At 33.1% G+C, this 20,930-nt stretch overlaps 1 protein-coding gene across 3 annotated transcripts in view; it reads right to left on the reverse strand.

Annotated features, from left to right (window-relative positions):
* LOC143054461 (uncharacterized) overlaps positions 1 to 20,930 on the reverse strand; it is a 261,664-nt gene continuing 240,734 nt past the window's right edge. For 2 of the 3 annotated variants that reach the window (XM_076227470.1, XM_076227469.1), the window contains 2 exons: positions 18,912 to 19,089; positions 1 to 5,095 (listed from right to left, as the gene is read on the reverse strand). In XM_076227470.1, coding sequence (XP_076083585.1) covers positions 2,589 to 5,095; positions 18,912 to 19,089 — 2,685 coding nt within the window. In that variant the 3' untranslated portion in view covers positions 1 to 2,588. The remainder of the gene's footprint in view (positions 5,096 to 18,911; positions 19,090 to 20,930) is intronic. The other variant, XM_076227468.1, reaches the window with a different exon arrangement.

The following is a 20,930-nucleotide window of genomic DNA, read 5'->3' on the forward strand; positions in this document are numbered from 1 at the left end:
AATATAAACAATATATCACTCAAAACAATAACAAATAGGAGCAATCAGTATATATTTTCACTGAAAGTTCTCAATTCATATATAATCATTACATAAAACTTTCAGAATCCATTGATCATAATAGTTGTAAATTGATTGTGTGATTACTGTACCAGGAATTCATCTATAAGCTCCAGAGCCTGAGTTGCTCACATGACAACTTTTCACTGTATATGGTCTACATATGTACCTAAACTAATCTTATAGAGACCCTACATTTTTTTAAAGGTTATAACCCTATAGTTATTGGGTAATACTTGATAGTACACAGTAAGGTCCTTAAATTTGAAAAAAAACCAACATTGGTGTCCAAATGAAATCAAAGAAATAATTTAATGAATGTATCAGTGTTTAGGTATAAGGAGTTTCTCAAAAATATTAAAAGCTATGATTTTGAAAACTTATTTCCTAAAGTGACGATTCTCAAAACAGTTGTACCTGTCACAATGAAAATAATTTCCTACAGAGCAATCACTCTAAAATATTTAAAGCGGCTACTTTCAAATAGTGCGCTACAGAGGAGATTACTCCAAAAATGAATAGGGTTGCCATTTGGAAATATGTATATGGGAACTACTACAAAATATGCCAATTAAAAAAAAAATCTCCCCATATATAGCTACTTAGACATACGGAAACAATTCTGTATATAAAAAAAATAAATAAATAATTAAAATTCTGTTATTACATAACTCCAAAAGAGTAAAGACAGACATCTTAATATATGACAACACAAGTAAGTCATATTTAATCGATACATTATGCCTTGATAATGGTTACTTCATATCTTTAAATTAGTTTTTGGAAATTGTCCTGCAAATCTAGGACACAAATGATATAAAAAAAAGATATGATTTACAACATGTTGAACACAGGGAGAACAAATTAAAGAAGGCACAAAAATATGTAAAATATGTCTTTAAAATACATGTCTTGAAAAACACAGATAGTAATTATAGCATTGACAAATGAACAATTTTGAAAACATATTAGAAATTCAATAAAATTGAGAATGGAAATGGGGAATGTGTCAAAGAGACAACAACCCGACCAAATAAAAAACTACAGCAGAGGGTCACCAACGGGTCTTCAATGTAGCGAGAAATTCCCGCACCCGGAGGCGTCCTTCATTTCATTTTAAATATTTTCAAATGAAAAAAAGTTTTGAACATATGATGATATAAACATGAATATCCTTCTTTTCTAAAATAAATAAAAATTTACTACAAGCAAATTATGCTGACACAGACTAGAATGCTTCTCTCCCATAATATAACATTCCTTGATAATTGCATTGAAGTTTAGTTTAACAAATTGAACTGATATTTTCTGTATCACAGAATATCTAAATTATAAAGTCTGTAAATGAATATTATGTAATCAATGTACAGTAAAAAAACTAACAGGAATAAATGTACTAAAAAGAAACAAATCATAAAATGACATTATGAAAAGAAAACTTACTACATTTAGCATTTAGACAGTAACCCAACAACACAACAAATGGAATATCAATAATAACATAACAATAAACATAATATTGTATAATTGTGTTCATGGTAAAGTAGTCATTAATTCAGTACAATATGGAATGTTTAGCTTAAAAATCAAATATAAAAGACAAAAACTTATCGCTGATGACCTGACTTATCATGGTAAAGTAGTCATTAATTCAGTACAATATGGAATGTTTAGCTTAAAAATCAAATATTAAAGACAAAAACTTATCGCTGATGACCTGACTTATCATGGTAAAGTAGTCATTAATTCAGTACAATATGGAATGTTTAGCTTAAAAATCAAATATAAAAGACAAAAACTTATCGCTGATGACCTGACTTATCATGGTAAAGTAGTCATTAATTCAGTACAATATGGAATGTTTAGCTTAAAAATCAAATATTAAAGACAAAAACTTATCGCTGATGACCTGACTTATCATGGTAAAGTAGTCATTAATTCAGTACAATATGGAATGTTTAGCTTAAAAATCAAATATTAAAGACAAAAACTTATCGCTGATGACCTGACTTATCATGGTAAAGTAGTCATTAATTCAGTACAATATGGAATGTTTAGCTTAAAAATCAAATATTAAAGACAAAAACTTATCGCTGATGACCTGACTTATCAAGCAGATAGAAGTAATCGAAAACAACTAAGTAATGATAGAATTACAATATTTACTAAGTGTGGTACATCAACATAATAATAATTCTACTGCATTTAAATCTTAAATGTTTCTTCTATTCCTGGTCATAAAATTTAGAAATATTCATGTAATATGAAGCTAAATTTGAAACGAAGAGAAAGTAATGGAATACATAGCAATATATATTAAACATATTAAACAAAAACCAATAAACAAGAAAACAAAAAAGAAGTTTTTTTTTCTCATCTGCTGCATGATTTTTGCATGTCATAACAATCCACTGACTTAAGAACAAGAGTTTAAAAGAAAACATTTCAACATCCCTTGCAGGTTTCTTCAACATCCATGGAGTGTTTGTTTCACATGTCTTAAAGAACCACTGACAAAATAACAAGAGTTAAGACGAACGTGTGTTCTCCTCCTTTATGTGATTTGTAAACATCATTACTATAGATGTACGTCCATTATCTGTTGCAATGTCTAAAGGGGATTTCCCATCAAGTCTACATATCTGTGTATCTGCTCCTTTTTCTAGCAATAAAAGTACAAGATCCTCATGTCCTACTTCACACGCATAAAATAATGGTGTAATTCCATCTTCTTTTGTCATGTTGATGTTAGCATTGTAGTCCAGTAGACAACGGACTACATCTAACCTACCCATAAAACAGGCAATGTGTAATGGAGAAGAACCAGCGTCTACATCAAAGACATAATCTATTGACTTCTTACTGATATAATCTGCTACATGTGGTAATGCATTCTGTAGAAAGTTATCACATAATCCTTGTTTATATTCATCTAATGTTTGGGATGGATGATTATTTAATGCATCTGTAATTTTTTGTTTACTATGGCCACAAATATTACAGTCAGCATTGTTCTCTAACAGTAACTGTGTTATTTCTACATTTCCTTTCTGTGCACTGAAATTTAAAGCACTGCCACCATCATAGGTCTGGGCATTAATGTTTGGTTTATGTTTCATTAACAGCTGTACTATACTGATGTGGTTACTGATACATGCACTGATCAGTGGTGTGAAACCTTTCTTGCTACATAGATCAACATTAGGATTTTTCTCTAACAGTAACTTTACTATATCAGTATGTCCTTTAGTACTTGCTGATTTCAGAGGACTCCAGCCATCATTGCTACATAGATCAATATGAGGATTTTTCTCTAACAGTAACTTTACTATTTCAGTATGTCCTTTCTCACTTGCTAAATTCAGAGGACTCCATCTATCATTGCTACATAGATCAACATTAGGATTCTTCTCTAACAGTAACTTTACTATATCAGTATGTCCTTTCTCACTTGCTGTATTCAGAGGACTCCATCCATTATTATTACATAGATCTACATTAGGATTCTTCTCTAACAGTAACTTTACTATTTCAGTATGTCCTTCGTTGCTTGCTGAATTCAGAGGACTCCAGCCATCATTATTACATAGATCAACATTAGGATCCTTCTCTAACAGTAACTTTACTATATCAGTATATCCTTCCTGACTTGCCATGTACAGTCCAGTAGTCCCATCATCCCTACATTGATCCACATCCACACCATTATGTAACATCCACTGTACCATATCAGTATAACCATCATAACAAGTTCCTATCAGTGGAGTATTACCTGATTCACAATTCTCCTTTGGTCTCACTGTATCCTTGGTATTGGCTAATGTTACTTGTTGTGATTTGTCTAGTTGTAGTAAGTACTGTAATAACTGTTGTCTGAATGATGGTACTTCCATATTAATGTTACTGAATACAGCTGTCACCTTTCCTACTGACCAGTCTGTTATAAACCTTTGTAAATATGATTCTAAATAATCATCTGGTATTTCTATAATGAAGTCTATGTTACTATTCTTGTCATCTGATGATTTCTGACAAATAAAACGTTCATGTACTAAAGCACTATCACCATGGTGTATTAAACATTCCATCATTTTCTGACCAAAGTAATGAGCAAGGAAGTCAAATAGTTTATCATGTAGAGTTCTATAAATACCATTCTGTTTACATATAAATGTACCATCTAGAGTGTCAATAGCCTCTTTAAGTTTTGCTTTCGATGTACCTCGGTTCAATTTACAAGCCTCACATGTGTCTTCTATAATATTTCGTTGTTCATTTGTAACTTTATCCTGCAACCATTTCTCTTTCAGCTGATTATTAAAGAGAACACATAAAGCAAGACTACATATTTTATAGTTCCCTTCATCACCATGCTCACTTAACCTGTCTAGCTCACGTTTATAGACATCAAAAGGATTTTTGAAAAATTCTTTGACATCTACATCTTCTTTTTCGTGATATAAGAAACATAAGAGTGGGAAAAAATCACATTTAAAAGATAAATCATAAATGTCTGTCATGCTTGTACCAATATAGGTTTTTGCTATATTTGTTTTCTCTACAGATGTAAGACATAACTTATCTGATATTAAATTACATTGACAGGATTTAAAAGGTGATAATATATTAAACTTATCATCTTTATAAACTTGTAATCTACAAGATACAATAATCTTACAACATTTGTCTGCCATTATTGTTTTAATCACAGGTAACAGTTGTTTCCAGTTCTCAATCTGTTGTTGGTTGGCAGTAAAATTTCCACAAATATCATCTACAATGAAGACGGTCTGTTTACCAGGCTGATAATAATCTCTTATGTCTGTTGGTGAGTACACTGGTATTATGTTGTATCCTTTCTTCTTTAAAAGAAGTGCTGTGTGTCTTGCAATAAATGATTTTCCAACTCCTGATGGGGCAGTTAATGTCAAACAACTGTTGTCCTGTAACTGTTCCATGACATAATCACTGGCTCTTGTAGACACGAACATCTTATCTTTCTTTTCCCAGTCTTCTATTTGTTTTTTTATCAGCTCTGAAAAATATATTAAGTGTAGCTAATTAGAAATAAAATAAATGGGGAATGTGTCCATGGGAAAATTCAGCAATTTTTCCTTTTGTAAGTGACATAATCAAAAACCAAACTTGATCTGTATTTTGTGGTAATAAGCATTGTGTATAAGTTTCATAACATTTGGTTGAGGCAAACTTAAGTTAAAGAGCGGAAACTAAAGCGGCACAACTCTAGACGGTTTAAGTGACACCACCAAAATTCAAACTTGATCTGTATTTTGTAGTAATAAGCAAATGTGTATAAATTTTATAACATTTGGTTGAGACAACTAAAGTTAGTTAACGGAAACGACATTGTGAAGGGCATAACTCTAGAACGGTTCAAGTGACGCCTCCAAAATTCAAACTTGATCTGTGTTTTGAGGTAATAATCATTGTGTAAAAGTTTTATAACATTTGGTAACATTTGGCAAACCAGAATTATAGAACGAAAACCAACTTTGGGACGTATGGACGTACGGACGGTACTACATACGTACGTTCGGACAAGGGTAAAACTTAATGCCCCCTCCGCTATGGCGGGGCATAAAAAACTTACTATTCATATGAAGTAATTATAATCATTTAAAACAGATATAAAATGTAAAATAAGTCTATGGTGTAAGTTGTTTCACATTTTTTTTTCATACCTTACAAAACAATTTGCTATACAATATCTGTTGTACTCATTGTTGATGGCTGGATGCTGACCAGTGGTTATATACCTGCCTGTCCTTTTGTCGATATTTGTCTCATTGGTCATCATATCACATCTACTTGTCTTGATACAATCGAAATTGAAAATTACCCCTCAAAAAATATACTTATTAGTAAGACACTAACATAATGTCTTGTTTAACCAAGGATCAGTACTATAACCAGATGCTCTGCAGGGCGCAGCTTTATACGACCGGAGAGGTTGAACCCTGAACGGTTTGGGCAAGTATGGACACAACATTCAAGCTGGATTAAGCTCTAAATTGTGATTGTGATTAAATAGTTGACACAGCATAGGTTTCTGACACAGAATGAATGTGGTCTAATGAACTTAAAATTTTTGTTTTGCCTTTGAGCAATTCACTATGCTGTTGAATTAATCCTCTCAAAAAAAATGTTTGAAGAAATTTTCTTTTTATTTATGAAATCTGAAATGAGAAAAATTGACCCCCCCCCCCCCCAATTTTTCCCTTATTCCAAAACTGATCTCAATTTAAATTTCTAATGGAGTTTGCAACAATAACTACTCATTTAAAAAAAGGTGCTTGTTATCACTGAATGGTAAAGATTATTTTAATTTATCAGTTGGTAGTAAAAGTGAATATACATTGTATATTGTATAAAACAATGATTTAAGTTGATTCAACTGCTATTCTGGACAAAGAAAGATAACTCCAATTGAAAATTTCTTGCTATTGCACAATATTGTGCAATTAGATATTTCTTGCTATTGCGCAATACTGTGCAATTGAAAATACTTGCTATTGCACACTACTGTGCAATTGAAGATTTTTTGCTATTGCGCAATACTGTGCAATAAAAAAATTCTTGCTATTGCACAATACTGTGCAATTGAAGATTTCTTGCTATTGCTGAATACTGTGCAATTGAAAATTTCTTGCTATTGCACAATACTTATAATATAATAATTTTGGATCCTGATTTGGACCAACTTGAAAACTGGGCCCATAATCAATCAAAGCCTTAAAGGCTGTAAAAGCAATTGCTGCCATGTTAATGTTTGGGGACTTTTATTTTTCATCCACATATATACAAGAATTAAACCTGACATGAGTGTTGTCTAGTTAAAAGTAAGAAGGTTTTAACTTTATATAAATAAAAGACTTTAGCAGAAAGTCATTTTTAATATGTTTTATATTTCACAAGGAGACAACACGTTTAATTACCAGGCTAAAGTTGGGGTCAAATATACATGTGCTGAAACATATAACTCAAAAAGAAATCATCATGGATTATCCCCTGGTAGTGTTTGTAACTTCCTTGGCAATAATTTCCTTTATTGATTTAATTTTAACAATTTTCATTATTAATTTATATTTAACCATTAACACAAATGATTAAGTTAAAACATTTCAACTTTCCAGATGCAAATGTTAAAAAACGGGGAATAAATATCTTACAAGACATAAACATGTAAAGAATAAATGTATATTTCAGCTTAATAAAAATATTTTTATAATGTTACTTTGTCATCATTTTTAAAACTAAGTTCCAAACATTATTGCTCAGTTGATGTGTGTCCTTCTGATGCGGTACGAGCACAGGCACTTGTTCTTCCTATGGATAGAAACAAGTGCATGTGGGTACGAGATAACTACAATTCTCATGCAATCCCGAAAAGGGGGGTCATCACAGACAAACATGACATTAAATCGTTATCACTGAACTAGTATATATATTGTATAGGGGCCAGCTGAAGGACGCCTCCGGGTGCGGGAATTTTTCGCTGCATTGAAGACCTGTTGGTGACCTTAATTCTGCTGTTGTATGTTTTTCTATGGTCGGGTTGTTGTCTCTTTGACAAATTCCCCATTTCCATTCTCAATTTTATTATACGAACAACAACAAACAGCTCTACGTTGCTTTGATATTTATCAATTTTCAGGAAACATTGCGAAAAATGATCTTCAATATTTCGAAAACATGTGAAATAAAATTGCTAACACGGTGGACCGTCGAGTGTCAACAAACGTAGTAGACTTGTTCACTGAATAGACGAGGATAATGGTTTCATCTGACATTTGTTATGCAAACCCAGTTTTGATCATGATATTTAAAAAGACGTACTTTTTTTCAATCTATGTATTAATAAACTAGAAAATTCCAAATTGTAAATATCTCTTCATCTGGACCGACTTGGCATCTACTACGTTTGGACGGGTCCATTTCATTAGCAAGGTGATCGATAAATATTACGGAGTTTTGACAGAAAAGAAAAACGAACTTATTGTTATGTTACCTGTTACCTGTTACCTTCTGTAAATCCCTCCTCTATCAGGAGAACCTGGAGTTCATCCAGTAAAATTTTGTTGCCTTATATTTACATCTGTTTCCAGTCACTATACATTTATCTTTAAACAATTTTAAACAATTTTATCTATTTACAGCCTATGAGTTTGGTAAACCTTACAACTTTTAAATGTTTATTTACTTTCAAGGAGCACACTACGCTTTTCATGGAGCGAGTAACACAGGCTTCTAGTGATTGATTCCACCAAATTTATGTCATTTTTCTCCAACACATGATACCACTCGAAACGACTACAGTCCAAGATTAATTGTATCATTTTCGAGTTACTAACGCAAATGTCAGTCCATGCAACAGTTCCAATCTTTGGTACAACAACTGTATAAAGCTTTGAGATAAAAATGTCTCTAATACTTGTTAAGGCAGAGCATACGACAAGAAAATGTTCTAAATGTTCAGTTCCTTCCTCACATAGCGGACAAATTGAAGTTTTTTGACCATTTGAAAATTTTGAACGGTGGTACTGTAGAATATATGTATCCAATAGCATTTTGATCTTATAACAGGCTTTACGTATACACATTTGTTCTGAACCAGCACTTTTCCATATAGAATTAACAACACCAATTTTACAGTTTTTGATATTTAAGTACCGTAATGACGGTTTTGATTTGGCTTCAGTAAACAGTTTTTCGGACCAAAAGTTATCAATACACTTTTTTACTTTCATTTTCCACTTGTATTTTGTCTCTGGTTTAAGTAAAACTTCTGAGGCACACGGCAAGTTATATTGTTTCAAAATCTTGTCAGCCCTGATAAACCAGCTTTTAGAGTTTTTTCCTTTTGTAGACAGTTGACGCTTAGCAAGATCATTTTCGACAGAGTCACTTCTGGCAATGGTACCAAACGTTATCAGAATCTTTTTGTGTAGAAGTGCAATAATAGGTAATTGACCTAAAAGTAGATAAGCTCCAGCGTTGGAGGCTCTAGCAGGTAAATTTTGAATTTGTTTCAAAAAGTTATTACAAAAGATATCTAAGCGGGAAATATCTTTAGCACTAAGATTTACAATTTCAAGTCCAAATAACAAACGTGGAACCACATATGTCGACCAAAGTTTACATGACACCTCTGGATTAAGTCCATTTAAACCATGTAGTCCTGAGCCCATAAGTGCGTATGAAGTCTGTCTTGCAGTTTTTAAACGATTTCCAATAATTGTTCTTGTTGCCTCTACTTCACGGGAGTCTCTATCAATACCAATATGTTTATAATTTTCTACAGTTTCTAATGTTTCTGAGCCAATGTGAAACTTTTCCATTTGATTCCAAATGTTGCAATTCAAAGATGAGTTCCATATCATAACTTTAGTTTTTTCCTTACTTATATTATATTCTTCTGTCTCTGCAAAATGGGAAGTATAACTAATCATAGTCTGGAGTTCATCAGGTTTTGAAGAGATAAGTAGCAGATCGTCTGCACACATTGGAGTACCCACAAACACATTACCAATTTTAAAACCCAAACTTTCACTTTCTAACTTTTTTATTAGCGGATTAACGAAAAGTTTGTAGACAGAGGGAGACCATACGCTGCCTTGACGGACGCCTTGGAGTTCAGCAAACGAAGTAGATAACTTGCCTTCCCATCGAACTGCAGAGCTCATATTCGTGTACCAGTCATTTAAGATTTGCCAACTTTGTCCAGATATTCCACTTTTAAATATACTTTTTAACAGAGAGGCATGCCAAACAACATCGAAGGCGGATGACGCATCAACAAAAGTAGTAAATAATGTTTGTCCTAATTCTTTTGCTTCTATGATTGCCTCAGTCAGGGGAAGTGCTGCAAAAGTAGGATTGACCCCGGCAGTAAAGCCACGTTGAAGTCTGCTCTGTACCTTTAGTAGTTTAGGTTCCTCTAAACAAAGATGTACCGATTCCATCAATTTTCCCATTACAGGAGAAACTGTTATACGTCGATAAGATTTTGGTAGGCAGATAGGTTTTCCATGACCTTTGAACAACGGTGAAACAATACCTTCTTTGAAACACTGTGGTACACGCTTAAATTTAAATGCTTCATTTATCAAGTTTGTAAGTATTTTGGCTGTTTTTTCACCTCCATATTTAAAATGTTCAGCAGAAATTCCAAATTGGTCAGTAGCTTTTCCGGTTTTCATTTTAGAAATACATTTTTGAATTGTTCCAATATCAAATTCAATAGTTTTTTCATCTTCATGTTCCAATATGTCTTGAAGCAAAATACGGTCTAGCTCAATTTGAGAGCGGTACTGTTGATTCTGCGGTTTTTCAGACGGAGTAGATAAATCAGTGAAATAATTTGTCCATGCCTCACGAATAAGATCAGGTGTATCAAAATGAACATCATCAATGATCAGACAGTCGAGTAAACGTTTTCCACTCTGCCTCTGACGGCGAATAATTTTATAAAATGTGGCATTGTCACCAGAATGAGCATCCATAATGTTCTGATAGAGAGAATGTCGCTCTTCTGCATTCAATTGTCTTTGGAGTTTTCTAAGTTCTCTTTTCATATCGAGACGTTTTCTGTTTGCAGGGTCGTTTATGTCAGACGGACTCCCAAGAGATTTCCATTTCCAATGTGCATCCTTGCTTTGTTTACAGAGTTGTTGCAGCACAGAGTTCCATGAACGTTTCCTTTTTCCAACAGAAATTGTTGGTGCACATTCAAAGGCGGTTGTAGTTAAAATATTAAAAAGTTCTTCACAGCTCATTTCGATAAATGAGAAAATACTATTGTCAATAAACATATAACTAAGTCTCTGTTGAAGTAATTGTTCATATTTTTCATTGTCAAGTTTTTTCCAGTTCACTTTCTTCAGTGTGGAAATCGATTTTCCAGACTTAGTAGTACTTGTTGAAAAGAAACATGACAAGGTTGCCTGCACTGACCTATGAGATGAAGTGTTAAGCGGTTCATCTATCATGACTTTTATATCTGAGATTTTATCTATTTGAGTTGAGGATATGACTATATAATCAATCTGGGAAGATTGTTTCCCACCGTGGTGGTAATACGTATGCTCTTCTGGGTAGTCCTTTGGCACGGACAGATGTTTCTCGTTCAGAAATGAATTTAAAGCTTTATCTTGGCGATAACCCTTTGACCTATTCACACTGGCATTCATGTCACCTAATATTATAGTTGTTGAGTTACTATACTTTGTCATAATTTCACCTAGTTCGTCCAAAGTACTTTCAAATAAATCCATGGAATAATTTTGACACGGCATATAAACACAATACAAATTAAAATCTAAAATATCATCACTAAGTGTCACTGCACTAATTCTATGACTCCCCTCATTCAAAACAGTAATTTTCTCTGTTATTTTATTTGACCATAACATTGCTGTACCGGCCATACCTCGCGGTTTTGCATAATTCGAAATCGGATCTATATCATCAACACACTTTATAAGACAACTCCAATTATTTTCAGAACAAAATTTTTCCAATTTTGATTTTTCACAATTATATAGAAAATGTTCCTGAATGGCAGTTACAGAATTTGTTTTCATTAAAGTTAATAAATATGCCTTATTGGATGTAAAGCACTCAATGTTCAATGTTGTAAGACTCAGTTGTTTACAGATGTCCCTGTAGTCCTCGGCGGATGATTTGATGTTTGGCCTTTCTCTAAAAAATGATGTGTAGGTAAAGTTTCACATTCCGAATCTACTGCACTCACTAACGGGTTATTTTGAAAGTTATTTATGGACACAGGTTCAGCTCTTTCGGACATGTTCTGAGAGATTTTTAAGTTCGTTTCTTGCTTCTTTCTATGGGCTTTTGCCTCTACATGAGTTCCCTGTTGTCGTAAATTGTTGTTATACGTAGAGTTGAATTGTGACTGATTCCTTGTTGTAGGGCCAACATTTTGGTTAGTGTGCATTTGGAAGACTTGCGCTGGTCCAGGTTGACCTTGAGGAACATGTACAAAATACGGTCGTATAACAGAGGTGCCTAGAGTAGGTGCAAACTGCTGAGGATGAAGTACTGGTACAGTAGTTGGAGGTTTCCTCATGTTATAATGCTGACTCATATGTGGTTGAGCTTGATGTACATTTTGTTGAGCTACATTTTGTAAATTAAAGTTATTTGATGATAAAAGTTTATTGTTTATCTTTTCAATTTCATGTTTCATTGTAACCTTCTCCACTTCCAGAGAGCAAATTCTTGACATAAATTCATACTGCCTTTCTGACTGAGTAGCTTGCATTCGCAGAAATTCCATTTGAGTATCAAGTAGCTTTTGAGTTTGAATGCCTGAGTTTTGACAATTATTATTTTGTTGACCTGCTGAGTATTGAGACGATTTACAGGTATGATCTTGATTTAACGAACTAGTGTTCAGAGATGTCTCATTCGAATGGTTTTCTTGGTTTTTGTTTTGTTCTATAAGAAAACGGGATTTGAGTAATCTATTTGAGTGATCTAGATCGGTCACAGTTTTTTCTAGTGCTAAAATTTTAGAACGGGAAAGAGCTAATTGTTTTGCAACTGCTTTTTGGTCGTATTCGCGTTCTTTTAGTTCTTTTTCCCATTTTTCTAACTCCTTTTCCTTCTTTTTTAACTGTTGTTCGAGAATAGTGAGTTCTGAGTTATCAATGGTTGGCAATGTTGACGCAGCGTATAACGGTTGATTGACATTACAATGACTTTGTCTTGCATTTCTAGGCTCAGATATAGTAACATCAGTACCATGACTTTCATAAATAAGTGTATCATCGTTATCCTTTGCTAGTTCAGAGATTGTTGGAGAGAGCAGGATTTGATTGTCGTTTGAAAATATGTCAGAGTTTGTATCTTGAAGTAGATCTATGGCTATAGGCGACGTGTTTACAGATAGAGAACACATTTCTACACAAGGGACATCTGGATTTTCAGATACCGATTGAGAGTCGAGTGGGGGTCCTCGAATATGATCACATTGGAGATCTTCAGTTAGTTCGTTATAGGAAATATCAGAGATTGACAGTTTATTTAATTTTGGTGAAGAAATTCCCCAATTTTCATCAGGCTGTGTATCATGACCAATATTATGGTTTACTGGTGTTTCTAATTGAGATAGACCTGCTAAACATGCACTTCTGATACTTTCATTTATTTCCTTAAGTAGTGGATTTTGATCCAGAGTCTCTAACACTTTTGGTAGGTCAACCTTCACAAACTCTAAGAACTGAGAGCCATTGACAAGAATACGAGATGTTGTATTATAAAGATTGATTTTATACAGTTGCCTTTTTTGGTTGGCTAGTTTTACAGAGATATTTTCTTCTACTGTCAGACCTTCCTCATCAATAGTTTTAGTAATAGAGTGAACTTTTGTGCAGGACGGATCATTAAAATATCTATAAAGTTCTATTTTGAAAACCTCAAATAATCCGGCATCACATTCAATAACTAAATTGCCCTTTTTTACAATTGCAACTGCTGAGAATTCCCTATCTGAAGCTTCAATTTTCTTTTTCAGTGCTTTCTTTTTGTTCAGTGCGTAACTTTTTGTATGAATATTTTCACTTTTATTTTCTACACACAATTGAGTCCTGGAGGGAGTAAAGACTTGTGCTGGTCTCCGAGTCCTCCTAGATCGAATTGACAGTTGTGACATGATGACGTTTTATAAGTTAAAAATTTGTAGGTTGTCGATAAAAAGTTAATAAAACTCTCTTGGCATTGATAAAAAGTTCATATGATGCTAACTTGACGGTGGACAAAGTTCTAAAATCTTTAAAAGTACGACTTCTGCATTAAAAGTTAAAAGTTCGTCAGACAGGCTGGCACTGCCGGTAAAAATTGTTCTAAGTGAATATTAAAGTAATCCCAAAGTTCATTTATTTGTTTCACTTGATGATAGGATCACAATAGCTATGCTTGCCTAAGTTTAAAGGGGTACCAAACTCATATTTGTTTTTGAAATCATAAGGTGGCCGCCATTTTGGCTTTTCAAAAATATACAGGTGCGTGAGATAAAAACCTTTATGTACACAATAAAAGGTAAAATTCCTGGCTGTGAAATGTTTGCGTGGGTGATAAATGTATATATACAAGTGACTTTACTAAAAAGTAATGGAAAACAGACTATTAAAATACTTTAAAATTCTAAAAATCTGTGAGCTGTGAAAAAACGTGCTGCTATACAACAGGAACCGGTTTTTTCCCTAATGATCAATGATTTAATATAAATTGCTTTGTTCTAACCAGAAATATGTAATATCTGGTGAAACAAAAGCACAAATATTGGAGGTGATCCATCAATATTTTTAATCCGGATGAATTGCAAGTTAAGCAATGTGTAATTACAAAAGTTTATTTTAATTACCGTCGGACTCGGTTTATAAGCTGTTTATCAACCTTGAAATAATAATAAATATGTGTTTTCAACAAGGGTTTCGTTCCGCTAAATTATTTGCGCAAATAAAGTTTGTCTATTTTTAGATTACAGGTAATAATTTGACACTACGCATTAACCTGTGTAGTGATTTTGATTTTACGATAAATGTATGAATGAACGATAATTTTATGAATGAACAAGAGCACCTGACCTCTTAAAGAAACACAAATTAAACATAAAAAACCATATTTATTAGGAGATAATTCAGTTAAATTTTCAATACTAAATCAACAACTGAAATGAATCCATATTTTGTTGAAACATCGTACGAACGGCGGAAAACGGAATCGCATTTATAAAAATGTACTTTTTTTCACTCGGACTTCTATGTTATTTGATAGTCAAACGGTTGACCCTTTAAATACAAAAATACATCTACAAGAACATATTCTGAAACTTCTTAAATCCACTAACGTTTTTTTAAAGTTTCAAGCTATGTATTGCATTAGAAAACATACATAGGTGTTAAAGAATGACTGACCAGGAGCCTGTTTAGCAAAATACTATGGCTTGATCTGGGCGGAGTCTCTGATCTGGGTCACAAAGATGGCCATATGCGACGGCATAAAAGCAATTGCTTTAAAAATCTAAGTACATGTTTAGATTCAGCATATCAAAGAAGCCCAAGAATTTAATTTTTGTTAAAATCAATCTTAGTTTAATTTGGACCCTTTGGACTTTAATGTAGACCAATTTGTAAACGGGACCAAAAATTAAGAATCTACAAACACAGTAACTGTTAGATTTGGCATATCAAAGAACCCAGATTATTCAATTTTTAATGAAATCAAACAAAGTTTAATTTTGGACCCCAATTTGGACCAACTTGAAAACTGGGCCAATAATCAAAAATCTAAGTACATTTTTAGATTCAGCATGACAAAGTTCCACAAGGATTTAATTTTTGTTAATTTCAAACTAAGTTTAATTTTGGACCCTTTGGACTTTAATGTAGACCAATTTGAAAACGGGACCAAAAATTACGAATCTACATACACAGTTAGATTTTGCATATCAAAGAACCCCAATTATTCAATTTTTGATGAAATCAAACAAAGTTTAATTTTGGACCCTTTGGGCCCCTTATCCCTAAACTGTTTGGACCAAAACTCCCAAAATCAATCCCAACCTTCCTTATATGGTCATAAACCTTGTGTTTGAATTTCATAGATTTCTATTTACTTACACTAAAGTTATGGTGCAAAAACCAAGAAAATGCTTATTTGAGCCCCTTTTTGGCCCCTAATTCCTAAACGGTTCGGACCTCAACTCCCAAAATCAATCTCTACCTTCTTTTTGTGGTCATAAACCTTGTGTTTAAATTTCGGTTATTTATACTTACTAATACTAAAGTTATTGTGCGAAAACCAAGAATACTGCTTATTTGGGCCCTTTTTTGGCCCCTAATTCCTAAACTGTTTGAACCAAAACTCCCAAAATCAATCCCAACCTTCCTTTTGTGGTCATAAACCTTGTGTCAAAATTTCATAGATTTCTATTTACTTAAACTAAAGTTATAGTGCGAAAACCCAGAAAATGCTTATTTGGGCCCTTTTTGGCCCCTAATTCCTAAAATGTTGGGACAAAAACTCCCAAAACCAATCCCAACCTTTCTTTTGTGGTTATAAACCTTGTGTTAAAATTTTATAGATTTCTACTCACTTTTACTAAAATTAGAGTGCGAAAACTAAAAGTATTCGGACGACGACGACGCCGTTGACGACCCCAACATGATACCAATATACGACCAAAAAATATTCAATTTTTGCGGTCGTATAAAAATATAACAAATTGTAAAATAAATCATTAAAATACATGATTTTGGGTTCCTCTGAACATGCTTACGTATTTGATCTTGAGTTGAATGGTCATGTCATTCATCATGGTGTGGACTCATTGGTGAACCCTTATACTAAATATGAAACGCCAAATAAAAAAATATCCCCAAAAATCAACTAATTTGACCATCAGGTTAAAGGTCAAGGTCACATAAAGATCAAACACAACAGCGTCATATAATGATAGTTATACACCTTCATACAAAGTGTTAAAAAAGTTTTGGCGAGGACAAAGCTGTGTTCTTGGCCTACTTGTTCAATATGCACAATTCATTTCAGGAAGGCGATAATGGTAAGATTTTTACTCAATTCCTCTGCCCATATGGCAAACTTGCATATATATGTATGATGCTTGTTTCAAAGCTGAGACATTTGCACATGTGTGGTGAAATTTTCGGGGTCCAAAGTGATATTTATTTTTCAGTAATTGAGCATACCCTAAAAAGTCCCTTGTGATGTAGCTTCTGTTGGTAATAAATCCTTTTTTTCACACAACAACAATGAATAAGTTATTTTAAAATTTAGTACTTTGCATACATTTAATAACTCCATAGGTTTTACAAATTTATTGAATGATGCTCTGCTCTTTGAATAAGCACAAACATGACAAATGGTTAAGCTCAGTCACTTGTTAAAAATTGAAACGTATCCAATATCACAGCAAAGACTTTTTTATTTACTTACTATACATATTTGAGTACATCAATTTGAGGTGAATAAATGATAATGACCCTACTGAGATCTGACTATGCACACAACTTTACATGTGTATGCCAAGGTTACATGTGTATGCCAAGATTACATGTGTATGCCAAGGTTACATGTGTATGCCAAGGTTACATGTGTATGTCAAGGTTACATGTCCCTTATTGGTTAGCCTAGGTTCTCTCAAGAAAAAAAATCAAGAAAAAAATCTGGCCAAAATATGAAAACAAGAGTTAAAAGGATGAACTGTCTTGCCTGCTAAACTAATCATAATTGAAATTCTGCTGAAAGTCTCTAAAATAAAGATTTTACTACAAGTATCACATAAACATGACATTATCAAGAATGTATGTAAATGAGGTCAAGTTGCTTATAACAACTGAGACACAAACCTAACCATGAAAACTAAATATTGACACATGAAACTTGAAAATGAGTTAAGGTGAGATAAACCCTGTCTCATGGACATGTATACCTAAAAAGGATACCAAATAGAATGATATTATTACTCTTAATAATAGAAACAAGATTGTGCACACACTGAAATGTCTCGCCTGTTTTACGTTATCATTGAACTCATGTTGAAAGTCTGTAATATGAAGGGTTTACTAATAGTATCTCATCATCTTACCATTAGCAATGTACTATGAAAATCAGGTCACGGTCAAATGACCCATGCCAGACAGACATACATACCTTGCAATCATTCTATACCCCTTGCTAAAAGTACCAGAGAAACAGATCAAACCACACAATTTTAACATTGACTAATGAACCATGAAAATGAGGTCAAGGTAATATGAACTCTAGCTGCCAGACAGACATGAAAACCTTACAATCATTCTAGACACCAAAAACAGTTGACCTTTTACTTTTAGTAATTTATAAATTGACATAATTACGAAAACTTATCATTGACCAAAGAACCATGAAAATGAGATCAGGTCATATGAACCATACCTGACAGATATGAACACCTCAAGAATGTTCTTTTCATTAAATATAACTGACCTATTGCTTATAATATCTGAGAAATAAACCAAACCACATGAACTTAAAATTGTCTAATGAACCATGAAAATGAGATCAAGGTTAGATGAAACCTGTCATACAGACATGTACACTTGACAGTCATTCCATACACCAAATATAGTGGTCGTATTGATTATATAGTACCTGAAAAACAGATCAAACCACAAAAACTAAACATTACCCAATGAATCATGAAAGCAATCATTCCATAAATCAAAAATTGTTGACCTATCGCTTATATTATCTGAGATATGGACTTTACCATGTAATTTTAACCTTGATACCTTGTGTGCGGATACCTTATGTTACAAAGATTTTGTCTGTCATATGTACATTGTCCTTGACCTTGATCCATAGAATAAGGTCGAGGTCAGGGTAACCCTACCTGACGGACATGTATACGTTGCAAGAACCAATATACCAAATATAGTTATCCTGATACTCATAATAAGTGAGTATTTCACTTAAAAAGAAAACTGTAATTCTTTTTCTCAAGCAGTCACGCAACCATGAAAATGAGGTATGAAGCATCCAGGTCTTCTTCCTTCTGAAATATAAAGCTTTAAACAATAGTTTATGCCGTAGCTCCCACAGTTTTTTCATACCCAAGTCTCTCATACTACGACTTTCTACACAGGCGAGACATTTCTGTAGGGAATGTTGATATTTGTTTCGATCAATATACGTGACGTATAGGATTAAAACATTGCAAAATATATGAGAAAATGAAGAAGGTGTAAATATTTACCCTGTCAATTGATAGTCTACTTTTATCTGTTTCAATAAGCATAATGTACCTTTGATGTGCCATGGTATTGGGTCTTTCAAAATTTCCATTGTTAGTTTCAGTGCTTTCAACTCTTCCAGTGATTGTTTGATTTCCAACATAATTTCCTGATTAGACTGGTCCAAGATTTTCACCTTTAACCCTTGACACTCTTGATACATTGTTTGACCTCCCAATCGACCTACAGCCTAGAAATGAATAGCTCAATTTTTGATATTTTTTTATTCTTCAAGACATCATTCATTATCATGTATGTCTATAGATACAATTATCATTTTTAATTCATTTAAACGAGCCTTGCTTGTAAATCAAGATTGCTAGGCAATGCTGTAAACATGATGATTAAATTGTGTGTACAGTATACAGTTGTACCACAGGATCATTAATTACATTATAAAGTGTATTTTGGGCTGCTATTCAATAGGCCAAACATTGTGTCATTGTGGTAAATAAGTAAAAAATAATTGGGGAATGTGTCCATGGGACACAGATGATGCCCCCGCTTGCATATAATGTAAAAAAGGGACACAACTCAAGAACTGTAAAAGTGGGCTACCAAAATTTGTACTTGATCTGATTTTTGTGGTAATAAGCATTGTGTATACGTTTTATAACATTTTGTTGAGGCAAATTGTTTAACATTTCACAGCGGTATAACATGTTACTTTAATTATTCTTCCCTTAGTTTATTTATTTAGTATTTAGATTGTATCATAGATCATATTTATTTGTTCAGTGTATGTTCACTGGTGTTAATATGTCTTTTGATTGAGTTAAGCCATTTCAATTGATATTTTATAGTGTGTCTTTCTATGTTGTGATGTTGCACTATTATTTCAGATAAGGCTGAAGGTTTGGTACCATTAAAACTTTAAACCCGCTGCAATTGTTTGCACCTGTCCTAAGTCAGGAATCTGATGTTCAGTAGTTATTGTTTGTTGGTGTGGTTCATAAGTGTTTCTCGTGTTTTATATAGATTAGACCCTTGGTTTACCCGTTTGAATGGTTTTACACCAGTAATTTGGGGCCCTTATAGCTTGCTTTTCGGTGTGAGCCAAGGCTCCATTTTGAAGACCGTACTTTGACCTACATGTATATTGGTTTACTTTTTTAAATTTTGACTTGGATGGAGAGTTGTCTCATTGGCACTCATACCACATCTTCTTATATCTAATTTGAGAAAGGAAATTTGTAAAGTGGCATAACTCTAGAACGGTAAAGGTGATGCCATCCAAATTCAAACTTGATCTGTGTTTTGGGGTAATAAGCCTTGTGTATAAGTTTCAAAACATTTGGTTAAGGCAAACTAAAGTTAAAAACAGTAACGAAAAATTCAACAATTTTTCCTTTTGTAAAGTAGTATTGCAATTGACATCGAAAAAGACGCTTAGTTAACGAGTTTAATGGTCCGGAATAACACACGGCTGCAAATTGTTTTAAATGATAGAATAATATCTATATTTTAATTTTTGTCGGGTCGTAAAAAGTTTCTATGGTCACATTTTTGTATTTTATCCCTTTAATGGGGGTACCCTTCAATTTACGGTTTTGGGTAGTTACCTTAAAATCCAAAAATATATTTTTTGGTTAAATTTCCCGCTATTTTCGTAAATATTTTCTATGCACATATCATCAATAATCATCGGAATGATGAAGACATAAATATAATACCATCTCCAAGTAAAACTTTCAAACTTAAAGTTGGCTGTTTTTTAGATAGAAATTTAACGCGTTTTTCTTTGAAAACGAGAAAACATATGATTCAAAAATAGTATTTGACATTTGAGAGGACAAAACATATTATTTCGATACTGCATGCAAATTTTGTTGGGCAAATTCCAAACAGTTTTGTCAAAAACTCAAAAATAAAAACATCATTTGTACCTTTTTTAATTACGGAAATTTCCTATCCGTCAATCAGCTCCACCATTTATTTTTTCCTTCACCGTCAATTTGATAGTTTCGATGTGATTATGTAGATTTTGTAGGAGAAGTTAATTTATTTTTGATTCATTTGAATATATATAGT

This window comes from Mytilus galloprovincialis, chromosome 12 (genome assembly GCF_965363235.1).
Source record: "Mytilus galloprovincialis chromosome 12, xbMytGall1.hap1.1, whole genome shotgun sequence".
NCBI classification, from domain to species: Eukaryota; Metazoa; Mollusca; class Bivalvia; order Mytilida; family Mytilidae; genus Mytilus; species Mytilus galloprovincialis.